Consider the following 18,964-nt stretch of genomic DNA (forward strand, 5'->3'; position numbering starts at 1 on the left):
TATCCTTTTCTCAAACATGCCTTGAGAAGATTATATGGAACACCAAGTGAGATCTGGGAGGGTCTCCACCTGGACTTTAAAGCATTGTTTTCAGTCACCAGCTGTACAGGAGCATCCTTGACCATTGGGATTGATGCCTGCTATACATTCTTAATACTTTAAACCCATTGCAATTACTCTCAAAATCTAATTATATAGATTAGGAGAGATAAAAGAAGCCCTTCTTCACACAGTGCATTAAACTATGTATTGCAGGAGGTGGTGGTGGCCACCAACATGAATGGCTGTAAAGGGGATTTAAGAGAATTTCATGGAGGATAGGGTTATAAATGATTGCAATTTGTGATATTTATTTTACTTGCTATATTTATTTCCTGCCTTTCTTCTAATTGGTTCAAGTTGATATAAATCGCATCTCGTCTTTATGCTCACTCTAATCCTGGGTGGTAGATCAAGCTGAGAGAGAGACTGGCCCAAAGAGAAACTGGTCCCAGTGAATTTTATGGCTCAAGGGGGCTAGAACCTAAAATTCCCCAGTCCCAGTCCAACACTACTGCTCTCCATTTGTACCAGTTGTGTAACACAAGCAGGATATGATGTGCTCATGTTCTACCTGTGAGCTTCTGTAAGCACCTGATCACCCACTGTGGAGACAGTTGTTTGGTGTGATTCAACATGATTCTCCTTGTACTGGTCAATGACTGAATAAAATTTTACTTACATGATTCTCTTTAATACATTTTTTAAAACTTAATACATTTTTAAAAAAACCCTCACATACTCAAACAGATAATTGTCAGAAGACAAAAAATCAAGTCCAGTTCTATTGCTCAAGGGAGCCTGTGTGGTATAGTGGCTTGAGCTTTGGACTAGGACTCTGGAAACCAGGGTTCAGATCCTGATTTGGCCATGGAAACCCACTGGGTGAACTTGAGCAAGTCATGTTCTTTCAGCTTCGGAAGGCAGTGGCAACCACCACCCTTGGCAAATCTTGTCACCATAAGCAAAGTTAAACTATATGCTACACACAGGAAATAGTATCTTAAATTGTGTGAAGCAATTTGATTAAGTCATCTGATACCTCATATATCTCTGTTCTTTTTATCAGAATAAAAAGAATATACAGATACATTTTATCCACAGTTACAGCTGCTGCATTTCAATTGTAAGCATTACTCTTTTCCCAAAGTTACCAGATATTATGAAAACCCATGTTAGAAGAGCAAGGCCCATGTACTTGTTACCTTTCATTCTAGTTCCACAATATTTCCTCTAATTACTTTTAGTACACTGGTGCAACACACACAGCACAATTAGCTCTAAAACAAGTTATATCCAGAAGCTCTGAATTGCTGTAAATTGTCCACCACTGGTTTCGATCCACTCTTATCAGTGTTGCCTACTTCACCTTTGTGTGGATTGACAGCAGGCTGGTAGGAGTCTTTCCTCTCCTCTTTTCCTCAGCAGGGAAGTCAACGTGGGTGAGAGTGGGGTGGGGGTACAAAGGAGAATATATGCCATCCACTGCAAAAATTAGCACATAAAGCAGTGATTCCCAAATTCTGGCTTTCTGGTTGATTTGGACTCGATCTCCCAGGATCCCAGACCATTGGCTAAGACAGCTGAGGCTTCTGGGAGCTGTAGTCCAAAACACCCGGAGGACCAGAGTTTGCAAATCACTGATATAAAGGTTAAGACTATTAGCCATGACTGTGGGGTTTTAAGCAAGTAAAATGTTTCCTGGGTCATATCTCGATCAACAAAACAACTGTTTTCCCTCTTTTCATGATAAAAGAACTAAGAAAGACAAAGGGGTAGATACCTAAGACTGTCTTCATTAAATGTATGGCTAAGATAGGATTTATATTTGTATTTACATTTACATTTATTTTCTATAGATGTTAAAGATAAGTCAACCAGCAACTTCTACTATATCCTTCAGAAAAAAGAAAGATTAGGCAGTACTGAATCATATACGATCTCTTATATATAATTTTTCCTTTATCTTTCATACCACTTACTGGCATTCTGAAAACCCATTTTATTTGCTTTGGGTAAGTCTCTTGAACTTGACTAACTACAACATCTTACTCAGTTAGTCTTTTAGGAATCTTTTTTATTAGTTCTTGTCAATTCTTTTTTCTTATTTAGTTGTAAAGCTTATTTATGCAACCATCTCTCCCTGCTGTGTTCATACAAAATAAAAACATCATCTTTCATGAGGGAGAAGATATATAGAATGAAGATATCAGCTTATCTGCAGAAAAAGAAATACAGTAAATCAACTTGTATCTATAGAAAGGACAAAGGCAAAATGTTTATTGCAAGCACCATTTAATGAAATTTTGTTTAGATGATATGTACAGGGGTAGATAAAAAGGCAACATGTATATAAAGCTTAAAGATTTTGCTTTATAATTGATCATGGAATTCAGTATAATATTTGCTTTGCTGTATTTCTTGGAAGGTGATTTTTAGATCTTGAATATTTGATACTAGAATCCAGCTACATCTAATTTATATAAAACATAAAAGTCTTTAAAATAATCTTTAAAAAGTCAGAACGATACTGCTATAGATCCCTAAGGTCTAGATATTATTTTCCTGGATCATTTTCAATCTTACCAACCAGGATTCATTTATACCATTTAAAAGACATTGATCTTTCTTGTTGCTTGCCTATCCAAGTTCCACTACGGTTTTCCTCTAGACTTCTTAAAATCCCAATATTAAAAGCTGTACATTTGGGGTCATGTGGGCATGCTTGTGGCATGGGTTGTGATAGCATATTCAGGTATGTCACCTGCCTCCTCCCCATGTTGTATTCAGATGTGTTACTACTTTCCCAGTCTCCTTTCTCTCCCACCATCCCACTTCCACCTCCTCACAATTTTTATCATACAACACTTTAGAGCTGTATTGAGTGGCATTTGAGTCTGCAGGATAACAATAAAGGAAAAGAGGTGGGAGTGATACTGTTTTCCACCAACTAAAAGAAACAGCAGGTGTTCACAGACATACAAACACACAAAAAATGTGGGTAAATGGAGGAGGCATGGGGACATTGTTGTTTTCTTCATGTTGGGAAGGCCTGCAAGATTTCAGGAAATAAAGGACTAACCATTGTCAGCATTACATGGCGTTGGCGGGATGAAAAACAGAATACCCTTTCACTTCCCTTCCTGCACAGATAGCCTCTGGAGTTACAGTCCTAAAGCTCTTTCACATGAAAATTCTAAATTGATTTTTTAAAAATGATAAATATTGTTTGAAAATAAATTTTTTGAACTACAGTGGACCCTTGTTATACACTTGGGGTTTGGTTCCAAGATCCCCCATGGATGACAAAATCCGTGGATGCTCAAGCCCCATTAAATATGATGACATAGCAAAATGGTGTCCCTTATAAAAAATGGAAAATCAAGGTTTGATACTTGAAATTTATACTTTTAAAAAATATTTTCAAGCTGTGGATGCTTGAATCCATGTATAAAAAATCCATATATAAGAAGGGCTGACTGTATATGGCACTAAACAAATGGTACCATTGTTGAAACCCGCCACACAGCCATTTCCATTTTGTCTGACAGCAGGGATGCATCCAGCTATTTTCCTTTAGCTGGATGCATTGCATGGATGTGATGTGACAGGCTTCACGGAGGTTTCTGCAGATGCCTGTCACATCACATCCAGATAAAGGGAAATAGCTTGGCAAGTCCCAGTTCATCCTACTGCTCCCCAACAACACAGACATGGCCATGTTAGGAAGGCTACAGTGCTTACAAGGTGAGTTGTGGGGGAGGCTAATATCAGAAGACATAACCATGTGATACATGTATTTAATTAATTAATTAATTAATTGACTATAATTTTACCCCGCTCCTCAGCCACAAAGGCTCTCAGAGCAGCTCACAGATAGTTAATTAGACATTTCCCTGCCATCAGGCTTACAGTATAATAATAATAATAATAATAATAATAATAATAATAATAATAATAAATTTTATTTGTATACCGTTTTCCCTAGATCAAAACGGTTTACAGACTATAAAACTATTAAAAACATCTCATAAAAATAGATAAAAACAAGTATACAATTATATAAAACACAATCATTCACAGGGTAAGGCAGAGAATCAATGGCATCAAGAGCGCTCAACTTCATTCCTCGGGGGGGAAGGCTTGGCAAAAAAGAAAGGTTTTAAGCCTCTTTTAAAAGTGGGGAAGGTATCTGACTCAGAATGTTGACCATGCGTTATAAATTCCCCATTAGACTACTGTAATCCTCTCCATGTGGGGTTGCCCTTAAAGGTGACTTGGGCGGGCTACACACCGCCGCTTTGCGGCGGTCTGCCGCCGCCGCCAGAAGGTCCGCGGGGGAGCCGGAGCCTTCAAACGGCCCGACTCCCGCGCGGACCGAAAAAAGAAGCTCCAAAATGGAGCTTCTTTTTGCGTCGCGTTTGCGACGTAGCGAGGCGCCAGGGGCGCGCTCGCTACGTCAGCAGCAGCGCGACGCGTCTGGACGCTATGCGTCCGATGCGTAAAGATGGCGGCGCCCATGTAGAAAGGGCGCCGCCATCTTGTACGGACGGAGTCCGTAATAGGACATGGGGCGTCTAAAAGAGACGCCCCTTTTTTAAAATGGGACGTCCGGAGGACGTCCCAAATGACCGTGCAGAAAGCCCCTTGGAAACTGCAGCTAGTGCAAAATGCTGCAGCTAGACTGCAGACTGGAATACCATTCAAAAGTAATATAACACCAATTCTTCAAACAATCACACTGGCTTCCAATATGCTTCTACTCTGAATTCAAGATTCTGGTTTAAAGCCCTAAAAAAGCTTGGGACCTAAATACTTAAGAGAGCACCTCTCCATATATTTATCTGCCTGAGAACTGAGGTCTATTAGAGGGGGCTTCATCTGATTCTCACCAGTAGGGGAAATAAATTTTTGGGATGACATGGGAAAGAGGTTTCGTTGGTGGCAGCACAGTTGTGAAATATGGTGTTGGCAGGGGAATTCTGTGCACTGCAGCCTTCCTAACATAATAGTAGTTTTTGTGGGGGGTTTTGGGCTATGTGGCTATGTTCTAGAAGAGTTTATTCCTGACGTTTCACCTGCATCGGCTGGCATCCTCAGAGAAAGTTCTGCATCCACAGGGCATGGCCAACATGTGCATCTTTGTTAGAAGAGTGTGTCTAGCCATATGCATTCCCATACTATTAAAAAAATAGGTATATATAACATTGCAAATAATGTATTAGTCACAGTTATGGCACTGGAAACATTATGAAGGAATTCAGTATATGCTGGATAGGATTATATCCATAAAATGTGTCATGCTAATGGCACCTTTTGCAGCACTGTGACCTCTTAATCCCCTTATGGAGACCTTATGGATCTCTTAACTACAATGTATAAAATTTGGGCAGCAAGCCCAAAAGGAGCTGAAGGTGACTAACCAGTTATAGGGCGTTCTTGTTTAATGTGCTGAGCGGTTCCTCTCTTTAGAAGTAAAGATGCACAATAAATGGATTCTGTGCCTCCAGTTTTAAGGACATGTGCCTTATGCTGCCAGGGTTTAAAGCCAAATTCACATTAGTATGCCAAACACTGAATGCCCCTTAAATCTTTCTCTTGTCACAGTAAATTTTGAGTTAGTAGTAACAGCCTTGGTATCCATATACTGGCTCTAATTTATTGTTTTGGATCAGCAACATCTGTGTTAAAAAAAAGAGGGGGGCATTTTTAATGTCTTGAGCAGATGCTATTATTTTATTACCACAGCCTAGAGCTCATATTAGAATTAATTACCGGAAATGGGCAAACTCTTTAAAGGTAGTGCCAATATCCTTTACTGAAATACATTTCAACAGACTGGAGCAAGTCACTGATTTCCAACCTTGGAAATGGTGCGATGTCTCAGATACTTATGAGGGTTTCTTTCTTTCCTTTTTTAAAAGGAGCATTCCTTGAGAAATAGAGGCAGACAAGCTTTCCTGAAAGTCAGCTTTCTCAACAATATGAATTACTTTTTGCAGTACAAAGCCATGGGATGCTTTTGGTCACGCATGAAAGCTGTGGAAAGGTTTCTTTGAATATAGAGTATGAAAATGACTGAAATAAGAAATTAAAAAATAAAATTACATTTGAAGTAATTTACTCTTGGCTCAGGATTAGCATGATTAGAAAAACACTAACTCTTAATTGTTTCCAGATCATCAAACCTCAGACTGCCCACCTAAGCAAACTTAACTGGAAGTAAGGGAGGAACTACATCTTTGCAGAGTGACGATGTCCTAGCTCTGCATTCACTGAAAATATGGGAGGGACAATTGGCAAATTTGCAGAGGAGAATCCATGGAGGGGAGAGGAGATGTGTCTTGCTCTCTCTTGCTGATTTTTCCCTCTTGCAGTTCATCATCACAAGACTTTCAATCTCCTTCCTCCTTGATGAAAATTTTAAGTTCTTTATTTACTCCCCTTGCTGTATTGCTCTAGCAAACTGAAAGAGAATGATCACTGAGCCAGCAGCCCATTCAGACATAAAGCACATTTAACATTTATTGAAATGATAGGCAAGATGGCGGAATTCAATAAATGATGATGAAAACAGTGAATCATTCAAAACATATGGGAGCAGTAGTAATAGTAGCAATACTCATGGTTATGGCATAACAACTTAAGCACTTATAACATGGCTTGCAAATAATAATACAATGCTTATCACATAACTATTGAAGCAGTGACAATATAGCTAACAAATAATAATAAAATAATAGATATAAATATGAGATATAAGTAAGCAAATGCAGAATAACAGCAAAACTTTATTATATCCCCTCCAGCCCTGCTTCTTTTAAGACAAAACACTTTAGATATAAATGTTACCAAATTTCCAAAGACTAAATGCAGTGTGCTAGGGCAATATATGTCAAATGTCTAATGCATGCACCAAGATGTAAACACAAAAATAGAACAATTTCTTGAAATAAACAGAAGCATTGACAGAGCAATCCTTTTTAAAAAATTGGCCTGACTGAGTCCAAATATCCAGGTTACTATTGGCTTAGTCCTGCATATGCTCTCCCACAGGCAAGCATACAGAGTTTAAAAAACCAAAAAATAACACATATATATACCTGGCTTGAGATGTGGAGTCTCTAAATGAAATTCAATTTGATTGAAAAACAGGGAGAAATGATATGCAAAAGGAAGGAAAAAGAGCCCCAACCTCATCTTTCAAATTATCTAAGATGGTTCTCTAAGGCCTGTTACAGTCTGCCAAAATAAAGCTGCTTCGGGTCTCTTTGGAGGCATGCTATTTAAATGATGCATGGGTCCTAAGAGTCCGGAGGTCGCGCCAAAGCCACACTCCATTCCTAAGCACCGGAGTGCAGCTTTTGGTGCAGCTTCCAGATTCTTAGGATGCATGCATCATTTAAACAGCATACCTCCAAAGAGACCCGAAGCAGCTTTATTTTGGCAGTCTGTAACAGGCCATAGTAAGAGAAAACTCATCAACATAAGTAGTAGAGGTTACTTCCTCCCCCCCCCCATTCTAAGAGAGGTCCTGCTTAACCTAAACCCCAATAAAGACAAAGTGATAGACAAAATAAAAAATTAAGAGGGAAGAGGTAAAGTGAGGAGGGAGATAAAGAGGGTGCTTCCTTTTTCAATCTCCCAAACTTTTATAACTTCAATCTTAGTCAAAAAATTTCCTGCAATCTCACTTTGTCCTTCCTTATTTATCTTAGAAACTTTGTGTCAGTTAAAAAATTATGTATATCAATTTATCGTTGGATCAAAAAGTTTGATTACTTATTCGTTCTTTCATCCCTGTCCTTTCAATATTCCTTATAGATATTCAAGAGACATAAATTTCTGTTCCTAAACTTTATCTTTGAGAGCCAGTGTGGTATAGTGATGCGAGCATTGGACTATTACTCCGGAAGTTAGGGTTTGAATCTCCACTAAGCCATTGAAATCTATTGGGTGATCTTGGGCAAGTCATAGTCTCTCAAAGGAGAGGAAAGGCCTTCAAACTGTTTCTGAAGAAATCTTTCCAAGAAAATGTATTTGAATGTGTTTTGTTTTACAGATGATAATAATAATAATAATAATAATAATAATAATAATAATAATAATAATTTGTATTCCGCTTAATCTTGAGGAATCCAAGTGGATAGATAAAGATAAAGATGGAGGATAATGGGAGAAAAGAAAGAGGAAAGTTTTACTGTTTGTTATCCTTTTAAGATGTTTAGATTTTTATAATTTGTTTTTCTTTTAGACTGTATGTCATAGGCAGGCTTTTAATTGTATTTGACTGTCATTATGTAAAACGCTGTGTATATTTACAGCGCTGTATCAATGAATTTTAACAATAAAGAAAATCCTGTGATAGGTTTACCTTAGGATCACCATAAGTCTGAAATGACCTTAAAGCACACAGCAACAAACTAGGTAGGTATAAAAGAGACTTGTCCATATCTGAAATCAAAGCAAACATTAAACAATTTAAAAATAAAGAAAGAGAGAAATGCTCACTCCTAAAGGTTTAGAAACAAATTCTATGCTAAATTTAATTTACCTAATTTATTCCCTTTCTTCTAACAGGGTGCCAACTCTGTTCTTTTCGAATAAAAATGGCTTACAAGGCAATAGCAAATAAAATGTAATTACAATTTACAAGATTGTAAAACCACTATTAGACTGTTGTGTTTATTCTTTGCATTATTTGACTGCCAACAAGACAACTAAAACCTAAGTTCTCAGTTTTATCATTTGAATTGGCAGGGATTTTCTAGTGCAGCCTTTGTCTCATCTTTCAATGACCTTTATTAATGCATTTGCAAAGGAGTGGGCATTCTTTAATTGCTGCCTTGCCATCTTGTGTCCCTTTTTCTTCTTAAAAGACACACTCTTTGACCTATAAATTCAATAGTAAAGATCCACTACAGCATTTGTGATCCAAAGTTTCCCTATCTTCATTCACAGGGAATGGTCAGTTTTTAAGACTCAGATGAACTTTCCCTACTTACAGCATTCCACTGCATTAAATGGATGTAGTTACATTCATGCTCTTTTGGTAGGCCACAGGTTGACTAAAGTGCAACCAGGAGATTAGACTGCAACAACCTTTAGATTACAACAACCATTGTAGTCTACAGTCTACAGCATTGCTCTTCATATGTTTTTGTTATTCAAGGAGTTTTTGAATGAGATACAATGTAAGATTGGAAGATTTGGCCAGAAATATCCCACTGTGCCCAAGTATCACCAGTGAAGCTCCTTGTGGCAAACAGGTGGTTGGTGGTGTCACAGATGCTCACTTACCAATGTTTTCCTGGAATGGTTCCCTACAGTGTCTGTGTCTTGAATAGAATATGAAGTTGCCCCTGCTTAATTATTTGAAATGGTGTGAATGTAAGTCATCTTTGTACCGCAAAAAGAAGAAAGCACTCCATAAGTATGGCAAGAAGGACAAAAGAGCTATTAATCAATAGTGTAGTAACTGTAGCCCTCCAGATGTTGAACTGCATCTCTCTTTAGACCCAACAAGGATAGCCAATGTTAGATATCATAGGATTTGCAATCCAGCCACAACTAGAGAGGCACAGGTTCCTCACCCCTTGTTAAAACAACAGGGCCCTGCTGGCTCATACCAAAGGTCTGCATTGTCCAGTTTCCTGTATCTAAGAGTGACTAGTGTTCAGGGTAAAGGAGGATATGGTGTCCTAGAGGGCACTACTTTTATTCATGTCGCAATGATATATTTGTAATAAACTGCAGGTTGTGCACCAGTGTACCTCAGTTCTATATTAGAGAGATGGAGACTTGTATGTGTGGAGTGAGAAGGTATGGGTATGCTAGCCTCAGATAAACCTTTGGGCATATTTGTGTTCTTACCATATTGAAAATGTATCAGTAATTCTTGGGGTTAATTTTTATTTGCTTTGGGTTATTACGCACAGTACAAATAGATGCATAACATTTCCTAATTCCTCTATCTCTAATTCTTTTTTTCAGTAACAGATTGCTTATCAGACACAGTCTTGACAGTGAAACGTCAAACCAGATTGGCAGAAAGCTATTAGGGTTTGTAGTTCAGGGTAAACGTGTATCAAATTAGGGATTAACTGAATCGTGAACTGAACCAAATTATTATTGTCTGTGATCAGATCATAAAAACGTTATTAGTCTGCGTTATCTAAAGCCTGAGATAAATTAAATCCTTAAAAGTATATATATATTTTAAAAAGATGGCTGTGGGAGCTATATAAAATAGGTCATGATTTTAGAATCCAGTCCCACTCATGTATCCAGAAAATGTTCGTTGTAAAACTGAGGAAGGCAGTGAAAGGAGTATGAGTGACTCATTGACACGGTGGCCATAGGGAAACTAGTGAGTTAACAACTGCTGTGAAATTAACTACCACAACGTTCTACTAAAATGGCTGTGATCCTGATGCGCCTGCCCCTCTGAACTGCTTTGCACATTACACCAGTGTTTCTCAAACGTCTCTTGTTCAAGCAAAACCTTTGCTGGAATCCTATTCAGTAATTGACTTTTCTTAATGACCTCATTGATTGAGTCTAGCGCTCTGGCGTGTGATCTTCCTCCTTTCCTACTACCCTCTACCTTTCCTAGCATTATTGTCTTTTCTAATGTGTCATGCCTTCTCATGATGTGGCCAAAATATGACAGTCTCTGTTTCATTGTCTTCCAGGGAGAGTTGAGGTTTGGTCTGTTCTAGGCCCCATTTGTTTGTCCTTTTGTCCATCCATGGTATCCTCAGCATTCTTCTCCAGCACGCATCTCAAATGAGTTGATTTTCTTTCTGTTGGCTTTCTTCACTGTCCATCTCCCACATCCATACATAGGGATAGGAAATATAATGGCTTGTATGATTCTAACTTCAGTGCTCAGTTGTATGTCTTTACACTTCGGGGTCATATCTAGTTCTTTCTTCCCATTCCTAGTCTTACTTCTTGACTGCAATCTCCTTTCAGATCAATGTTTGATCCAAGTATGGGAACACTTTTACTATCTTGATTTTTTCATTGTCTAGGTTGAACGTATGTAGGTCCTAAATGGTCATTATTTTTGTTTTCCTTATGTTCAGCATTAAGCCTGGCTTTGCACTTTCTTCTTTGACCCACCTTAATAATTGTTCCAAGTCTGTGATATTTTCAGCTAGTAGTATGGTGTCATCCAGATACCTTAGAGTATCGATGATGCTTCCTCCTATCATCACTCCTCCTTATTCTGAGTCTAAACCTGCTCTTCTTATGATATATCCTTTCCCATATATCAGTTTAGAATATGGTCAAAAAGTAACATAAAGGCTGTTATGGTTGGGGTTGTTTTAAGTTACTAGGGTCTCTAAAACAAAATGATCCACTTTGATACCATGGTTGCATCCCATAGAATCCTGGGAGGTATCCTTTATTGAGGCAATAGAGTTCTCTGACATTTTTTAAAAAAATATCTGTCTCTGAACTACAAATAACTGGATTCCATAGGATGTTTACCACAGCAGCTAAAGTGGAAGCCAGTGTAGCATAGTGGTTTGAGTGCAACTGGAGACCAAGCCTCAAATTCCCATTCAGCCATAGAAAGTCAGTGGGTGATCATGGGTAAGCCACACTCTCACAACCCAAGGTGGGAGGCAATGACAAAAACCCTCTCGACAAATCTTGCCAAGAAAAACGCCTGATAAATTCTCCTTAGGGCTGCATACATTGGAAATACAGACATACAACAACATAGGCATACAACAATGACAAAATGCTGTAGCACTGTAGTATGGAAGAGACCTAAGGCAAAGTAGATTTGGGAACTGCAAATTATACTGTTGCTTTTCTGGAAGTGACATTGCATTAAAAATTAATACAACACATCTAAATACATGTCTCACTTTCCCCTTGCAGCCATCCACTTAACATATATTTTGTACATATACCACATATATTTGTATATGGTATCAGAAAAACAAAACAATTCTTCAATATTCTGGTAGTCAAGGACTGCTATCCCAGCCAAGGATTTTCACTGCTCTGTCCCAGATCCACCCCGTTTCACTTGCTGCCCCTCACTCCTGGAACCTCCTTCCCCCACAAGTATGGTTCATCACCTCTTTATCCAGCTTCAGAACTGAGTTAAAGACAATACGGCTCAGGGAAGCGTTCCCAGACATTACATGGTTGTTATCCAATGTTATTTTATTTTGTTGTCTGCTATATTTTTTTTAATGTTAAGATGTATTAATATGTATTATGTTTAATTATTTTCATATAATGTATGCTGTAGGCAGGTTCATTTTATCTATTTTAATTGATTTTTGTACAGTGCTTTGTAAATTTACAGCGTTTTATAAATAAAGCTTAATAATAATAATAACAGTAATAATAACATTCTCTGATCCTGTAAAACAAGAGTTATTGTGGTCTGCCAGATGTTACTCGATTGTAATTTCCCTTAGCCCTGGTTAGTACAACCAATGATGAGGAATATTTGGAATTGCAATACAACCTTGGAGTAAGAGGAACTGCTGGAATACATTGCCAATAGGATTCTGGTCCTTTTTAAAAAATCTTCAAACTAATAGCCAAGCCTCAACTAACATTCTTTTTCTTCCACATGCAGGAAAAGAATTTAGACTGGTTCCCTCGAATGAGAGCTATGTCCCTGGTCAGTAATGAAGGTGACAGTGAGCAGAATGAAATCAGAAACCTCCAAGAGAGATTGGAGTCTACCATGAGTTTGGTCAAGCAGCTGTCTGGTCAACTGGCTGAACTTAAAGAACAGGTTTGTGTATATTTTAAATTTTAATTACAAAGGAGAATGTGAGATGTACATGTTTTAGGTAGATAAAACAATATCAGGTAGATCAAAGCTGTGAACCTGACTATAGTTAAACATGGACCTTGTATTTCAGGAACCCCAATTCTACCATTCTTAGGACAACACTGGGTGGATTGCCAGAGATGCTAAAGGAAAAAGACAGCCAACAAGCATTGGAGTTCCTGTAGAAGGAGCTAGAAATAACGCTAAATAAATAAATAAATAAATAAATCCCACAAATAATCCCACTGGTGAAGAAAAATGGGTAACATCTGAAAAAACCAATGTGGCTACACCACAAACTCAAAGAGGAAGTGAACATAAAAAGCAACATAGAAAGGAAGGAAGTTCAAATTAGCAAGCAAGAGTACAAAGTAATGTGTATCCAAAGCTTGCAGGAGTAATATAAGGAAAGCAATCCATGAGCTCACCTTCATTTCTCCCCCACCCCAAGCTGAGTCCATTTGGAATCTCCTCTCCCCACTAGTAAGCAGCAGCAGCTCAGGGCTTCACTACCGTGGAGATGCGGATAGTCACAAAACTGCACAGAATGAGTTATGCTCTGATGTAGGATCTTCAGCAAAGTGTGCTTATTCCTTTTGCAATTTGGAGCTGTACAGCATAGAATGTTTTGTTCCAAAGCTAGGAGATGCTGCAGCCGTTTGCCTACTAACAAGGACACACTCTCCTCTCCCTCCTGCTAGATTAACTGAGTGCAAACCATGTAAGCACTTAGAACTGACCTGGGCAATTGAAGTAATCTGGGGACTAAAGGGGAAAGTGGAAGAAAGAGAGAAAGGCAGGACATTTCAAAAGCAGCTGAGAAAGTTGGACTGCAGAGAATTAACCAGGGCCACTCCTGTCAAATTGGAAGCTATGCTTTTCAGAGAGAAGAGTGTTAGGTAAATCGACCTTCACAGTATGTCTTAAAAATAGTAACTAAAAAGACATTTGTCTGTTACCAAAAACTTTATTATAAAACCCATAATGACATTTTGGAAGGACTGTGGCATAACTTCAGTTTGGGGGTCGGTAGAGCTCCCATTCGTAAGCAGGATAAGTCCCATACTCACTTCAGTCCTATTAGGAGATCCAAAGTAGCCTCAAGGAATATGCAAGCATGCACTTAACTCAGCAGCGCCAATTAAAAGTTGTACTCATTTATTTTAATTAGTTTGAATCCATTAATCAATTATCATTTCAAGGCTGTACCTGCTTATTCACAAACAATGTCTTGTTCTGTATAGTGGATCTTACTCCCAGGGAAGTGTGCACAAGAGGAGGTGGGGAGTGAATTTAATAGTGCAAACTAGTTAATGGTTTTTATTATACCAGCAAAGGAAGATTTAATGTTGGATGTGAAACACTAAGCTTGAGAAGAATGAGATCCAAGATCAAGTTTCACTAGTTTCTGTCTATCTGTATCAGTTGATCTTTGTGCAGGCAATTGCTAGGAAGTCGTGAAAATAGCACTAAATTAACCTTCCAAAAGTTATGTGGCTTTTAAGCAAACTCTCTTGCAAGGAAGCTTTTGCTTTTTAATATCAAAATTAATTCCTTTGCTGTTTTTTTTTCCTTGTCTTCATATCTTACAGATTTTTTTAAATAAAATAATCACTTTGTGATAGTCGTAATTATGTGCCTTTCTGCTAAAGAGCAGTCTTGTCTTTATCTCCCTCTCCACCTCTAGATGACAGAACAAAGGAAAAACAAGCAGAGGCTGGGCTTTCTTGGATCAAATGCACCCCATGTGAACCATCACATGCCACCACACTGATACCATGGGGGGAAGCCGTGACTAGCCTTTCATCAGTATTCACGCTTGACTACAGAACGAGATTGGAGGTGCTGAACAGCGCCTATTGTTATGAAGTTACAAACAACCGAGTGCCAAGATGTTAAGTGGTTTAGCTCTGGGAACAATTTGTAACTGTTTTTTCACGGTTGAAAGGGGCCACGGGCTTGAACATTACAGATAATGGGGTGCGGGCACGTCTGCTTCTTTCCTCAGGCAAACATAAAAAAAGAATGTGGCCTTGGTTTACACTCTCTTGTAATTCACTTGGCTTCTTCGGGGAGTGTCGGCAGATGCAGAGGCGAGATAGAATTTGGCTCTTTATTTTGACTGCTGTCATAAGAATGCTTGTAAAACTAATGGAGCAAATAGGGGACAGGGAAGATAGTTTATTAACACGGCGTGCAACAGCCTTATTCAGAATCTGTAGAAGTTCTGTGTTGCATTTACTGGCCGACATCATTTGTCACGTTTGCTTGGCATTTGCTTTTCTAAAAATGACCGTAAAGACGGCATTGGAGAGAGTCATAATATTAGAGCAGATTAGTTTGCCTTGGAAGGAGGGACAAAGCTTTCCTCAAAAACAGAAGTTTGTTTTTCAAAAAAGAGGGTGTAGAGACAAGTTGTGATGTTATGAGAGTTTTAGCTCTCAGCTCTGCAAATCTTTATTTATAAAATAGAGCACAATAGATCTGCAGCTCGGAGAACTTGAAATGTATTCATGTAACCACTGACAACATTAACTGGAAATGTTTTCTTTGCTCCTGGATTTAGATGTTCCTTATTAATGGAGCTGCAAGTGGAGATTTCACCTCATGGTGATCTTTAACTGTTTTAAAATTCATGTTCCACATTAAGGACTGAGGAGAGAAAATAAGATATTTTATAACTAGTAGCAAAAATTAATTTCAGGAAGACAAACAGCTTTGAGATGATTTTCCAGAAAGAACTGAAATGGGATCATTACTGTGTGCTTAAACCACACAGAGAAGCTACGTGGCATAGATCCCCTGCCTCTTCTCATTCAGTTTCTGTGCAATATTTTCCTCAGAGAAGATTCCTGCATGCATTGAACTTCCGTTGACACAGGAATGGACTGTTTCATTATTCTCCACCTTCTCATCCATTAGACTGTGACCATCACTGGAGATAAGGGCTGGTTTGAAAACAGAATATTAATCCAGCATTGCACATTTCAGGTCGACTTCCAGAGTTATGAGAGAAACAGGACTCTGGGTTCTGATTCAGAATCAGGGTTTTACAGTTTCTCAGTCAAGGATGCTTTTCACTCACGTTCTTTTCTTTTTTTACTGCAATAAGCCTGGAGATTTCAAGGTCTAGAATCTATAAATGGAAGTAAAATGCACCCAATTCACACTAGTTTTCATTAAAGCCTGGTCTTTCATACTTCTGTCTCTCTGCTTTAAGCTTTTAAATAAAAATGCTGAAGAGGAATTGGTAAAGACATTTGTGATTATGTTTACCCAAGTAAAACACATAGCCCTGGTTATATGTTTTAGCAGCACTGGGACACTGAAAGAAAATTCTCACATTACTTTTTAAAACATTGGAAGCTATGAATACATTCTGAGTCAGTGTGATTATAAGTGATTTCTCAAGATTGTGCCGTATGATGGAGTTCCTTATAACACTTTGCAAGTCCTGTTATCATAACATTGAGGATTTAGATGTCATGTTGATTACATTTCGTACACAGTACTACTTTTGTTTTCAGAAGTATGTGTGGGAGCACTTACCTGGTGGTTTGTATCCTTCATCACTCACACTGTTGAGTGAATTATGTAGATGGCAGACTTCAAAACTAGATACTATTAGCTTGGTTATCTATTGGATCTATCAATGCATGGGTTTTTATTTTTAGAACCACACATATAGGCTTGAGGAAGAAAATGATTCTACAGTCTACCGAATCACAAATTTTCCACTTATAGACTTCTCTTATCCTAATAAGCTCAGGTGACATTTTTGATCTGAACCATGCAAACATGAAATGAGCTCACAAAGAGATTGCAAGTGCCTATATTTAGATATACCTTCAATGCCTGGAGACAACCTCTTTCCATTACTCTGAGGGTATGATGGGTCTACTGACAAAACTCTTCCACAGAAGGAAAGTCAGTCTACAAAATAGGTGTATTCCTTGTTGGAATGGTTTTTATTAATGAGGGCTCAATAATGAGTTACAGATTTGTGTGCCTCAGCAGGATATACTATAGCTGTCAGTTCAATGTTGAACACATTGCATGCTATCTATGCAAGTTCTAGTTTTGAGGCCCTGGAAGCACAAATTCAAAGGAACTCAAGCAAGAATCCTTTGAAAGATCTTTGCTCAAGTCTTCAGAGACTTTGCCAGACAAAATAAATAATAATCAACCAAATCTAGTAATTATCTACTTCATACAAATACAGTAATAGAAGTGGCCACACTAAATAGCATTCACCAACTTTCAGTCCATAACAGATGAGCTTATTACTCTCCGTAAGCCACTTTGAGTCCTACTCCAGGAGAAAGGCAGCGTATTACATACACAAGTGTGCTTTTTTCAACACATTCTTCACAGTGGTGGAAAAAGATATATCACTATTCACAAATTACCAGGTGGGCATGGATGCTGGAAATTTAGCATGTATCATCAACTTCCATCAGATATGAGGAAGCTGTGAGCTCCAACCAACCAAGATCTACTCTGAGCAAGAACAACAACAACATCAACAAAGAAAACCAAGATAGATTTTAAAAGATAAATAGTGGAGAACATGGTTTTCAGCAACGTCACATAATGTATGTTTTAAGGAAATGTAAAATTTATCATCTCCTCATTTTACTTTTATGTAATATTTCCAGTTTTGAAAGAAGTTAGACATAGGGTGGGTAGAAGAAGAAAAGAAAAACAGTATCAAAGTATTAAATTTAACAAATGGCTATTTATTCTTTCACAGCTCAACAAGAATTAAGGTGCAAGAGCTTGATTCATAAACTACTTTTAACTATTTGTAGGACAAATAATTTGCCAGGATGGTTTTTCAAATGCCCCTCCTCTTTAAAGACAAAGTGACCTATGGTTTTCCCTTTCTTTTTAACAAGAAAATAAAAAGAAAATAAAAAGTTTTACTGGTGGTTGGGCCTTCTGCAGCCTTGAAGTGTTCCTTTACTACTGTGAGAGATAGAGTCTCATGGGAAGGACGTTACATCATCATAATATAACATTATTCCCAGGAGCATTATTGGGGGAATGGCTGACTACCCCAAAGCCATCCTTTTTCAGTTGTAATAATTCAACACATGACTAAAATGTTCTCTATTAACATCAGTGGGAACTATTAAAAGTACTTAACTGGTTGAATCATGTCCCACATTTTTATCATAACTTTAACTCCCAAAACTAAACTCCTAAAGCAGAAGTTCAAAAGGTTTAATAATTCTGAAACAAGTGCTGCCAGCTATTGCTGCTGACTGCATGCAAAAAACGTTAAGATCTCTGAAGATGATTTTTGCTTCGGACCTTATTAATGCTGCATTCTCTAAGGACTTCCATGGGTTGATTTGTACACATCTTGTCAGGTCCATCCACTAGTGTTGAAAAGTGCAGAGACATAAAGTCTGAAAACAAAAAGAAGTGGAATAAGCTATTACAGTATAAGCTGTTAATGGTTTTGACTAATGTTTTAGCCCTAAATTTTAGGCGTGTTGTATGGGAGAACTTCATCAGAAATCTCACGTTAACACTTTTGTTGTCGCTTATTATAATCTACTAAAGCTGCTAGACACCGTTCAGTATTGTTCAGCTTGCTCTCATTGCTGCTGCAGACAACCAGGGACGTAGCTAGGATGTTAGGAAGGGGGGGATCCAGACTAAGTGCCACCATTATAATGGGGCTTGGGTGCGGTGGCGCAGCAGCACACACCATTCGTTTTTCTAATGGAAGGGGGGGGTCCGGGCCCCAAGATCCCCCCCCCCCAGCTACATCCCTGAGACAACAATACATACTAGAACTTAACAAAATTGTTATAAAGATGGTTATTTGTGCTTGGGAGAGAGAAGACAACTCCAAAAATAGTGGATGCTTTTGTTATTGAAATCCTCTTCTGAATAAAGGTTTTCTATGGCTACCGGAAAGGCAAGAGTAGTTTTATCTGTTGTGCTAAACCCTTGGTTTCACAAGTATAACCTGTAGCACTATAATTGTTGTGTGCTTTTAAGTCGTTTCTGACTTATGGCAACCCAAAGGAGAGGCAAGTTTCTTCAAAGGGGAGGCTGAGATGGTGTGACTTGCTCAGGTTCACCAGTGGGTTTCAT

At 38.3% G+C, this 18,964-nt stretch overlaps 1 protein-coding gene across 1 annotated transcript in view; it reads left to right on the forward strand.

Annotated features, from left to right (window-relative positions):
* The window catches only part of ITPR2 (inositol 1,4,5-trisphosphate receptor type 2), a 258,378-nt gene extending 242,278 nt beyond the window's left edge, over nucleotides 1-16,100 (forward strand). The window contains 2 exon segments of the mRNA XM_042470658.1: nucleotides 12,653-12,814; nucleotides 14,541-16,100. Of these exon segments, the coding sequence (XP_042326592.1) occupies nucleotides 12,653-12,814; nucleotides 14,541-14,627 (249 nt within the window). The 3' untranslated portion in view covers nucleotides 14,628-16,100.
* Nucleotides 16,101-18,964: the final 2,864 nt, after the last annotated feature.

This window comes from Sceloporus undulatus, chromosome 5 (assembly GCF_019175285.1).
Source record: "Sceloporus undulatus isolate JIND9_A2432 ecotype Alabama chromosome 5, SceUnd_v1.1, whole genome shotgun sequence".
Taxonomy (NCBI): domain Eukaryota; kingdom Metazoa; phylum Chordata; class Lepidosauria; order Squamata; family Phrynosomatidae; genus Sceloporus; species Sceloporus undulatus.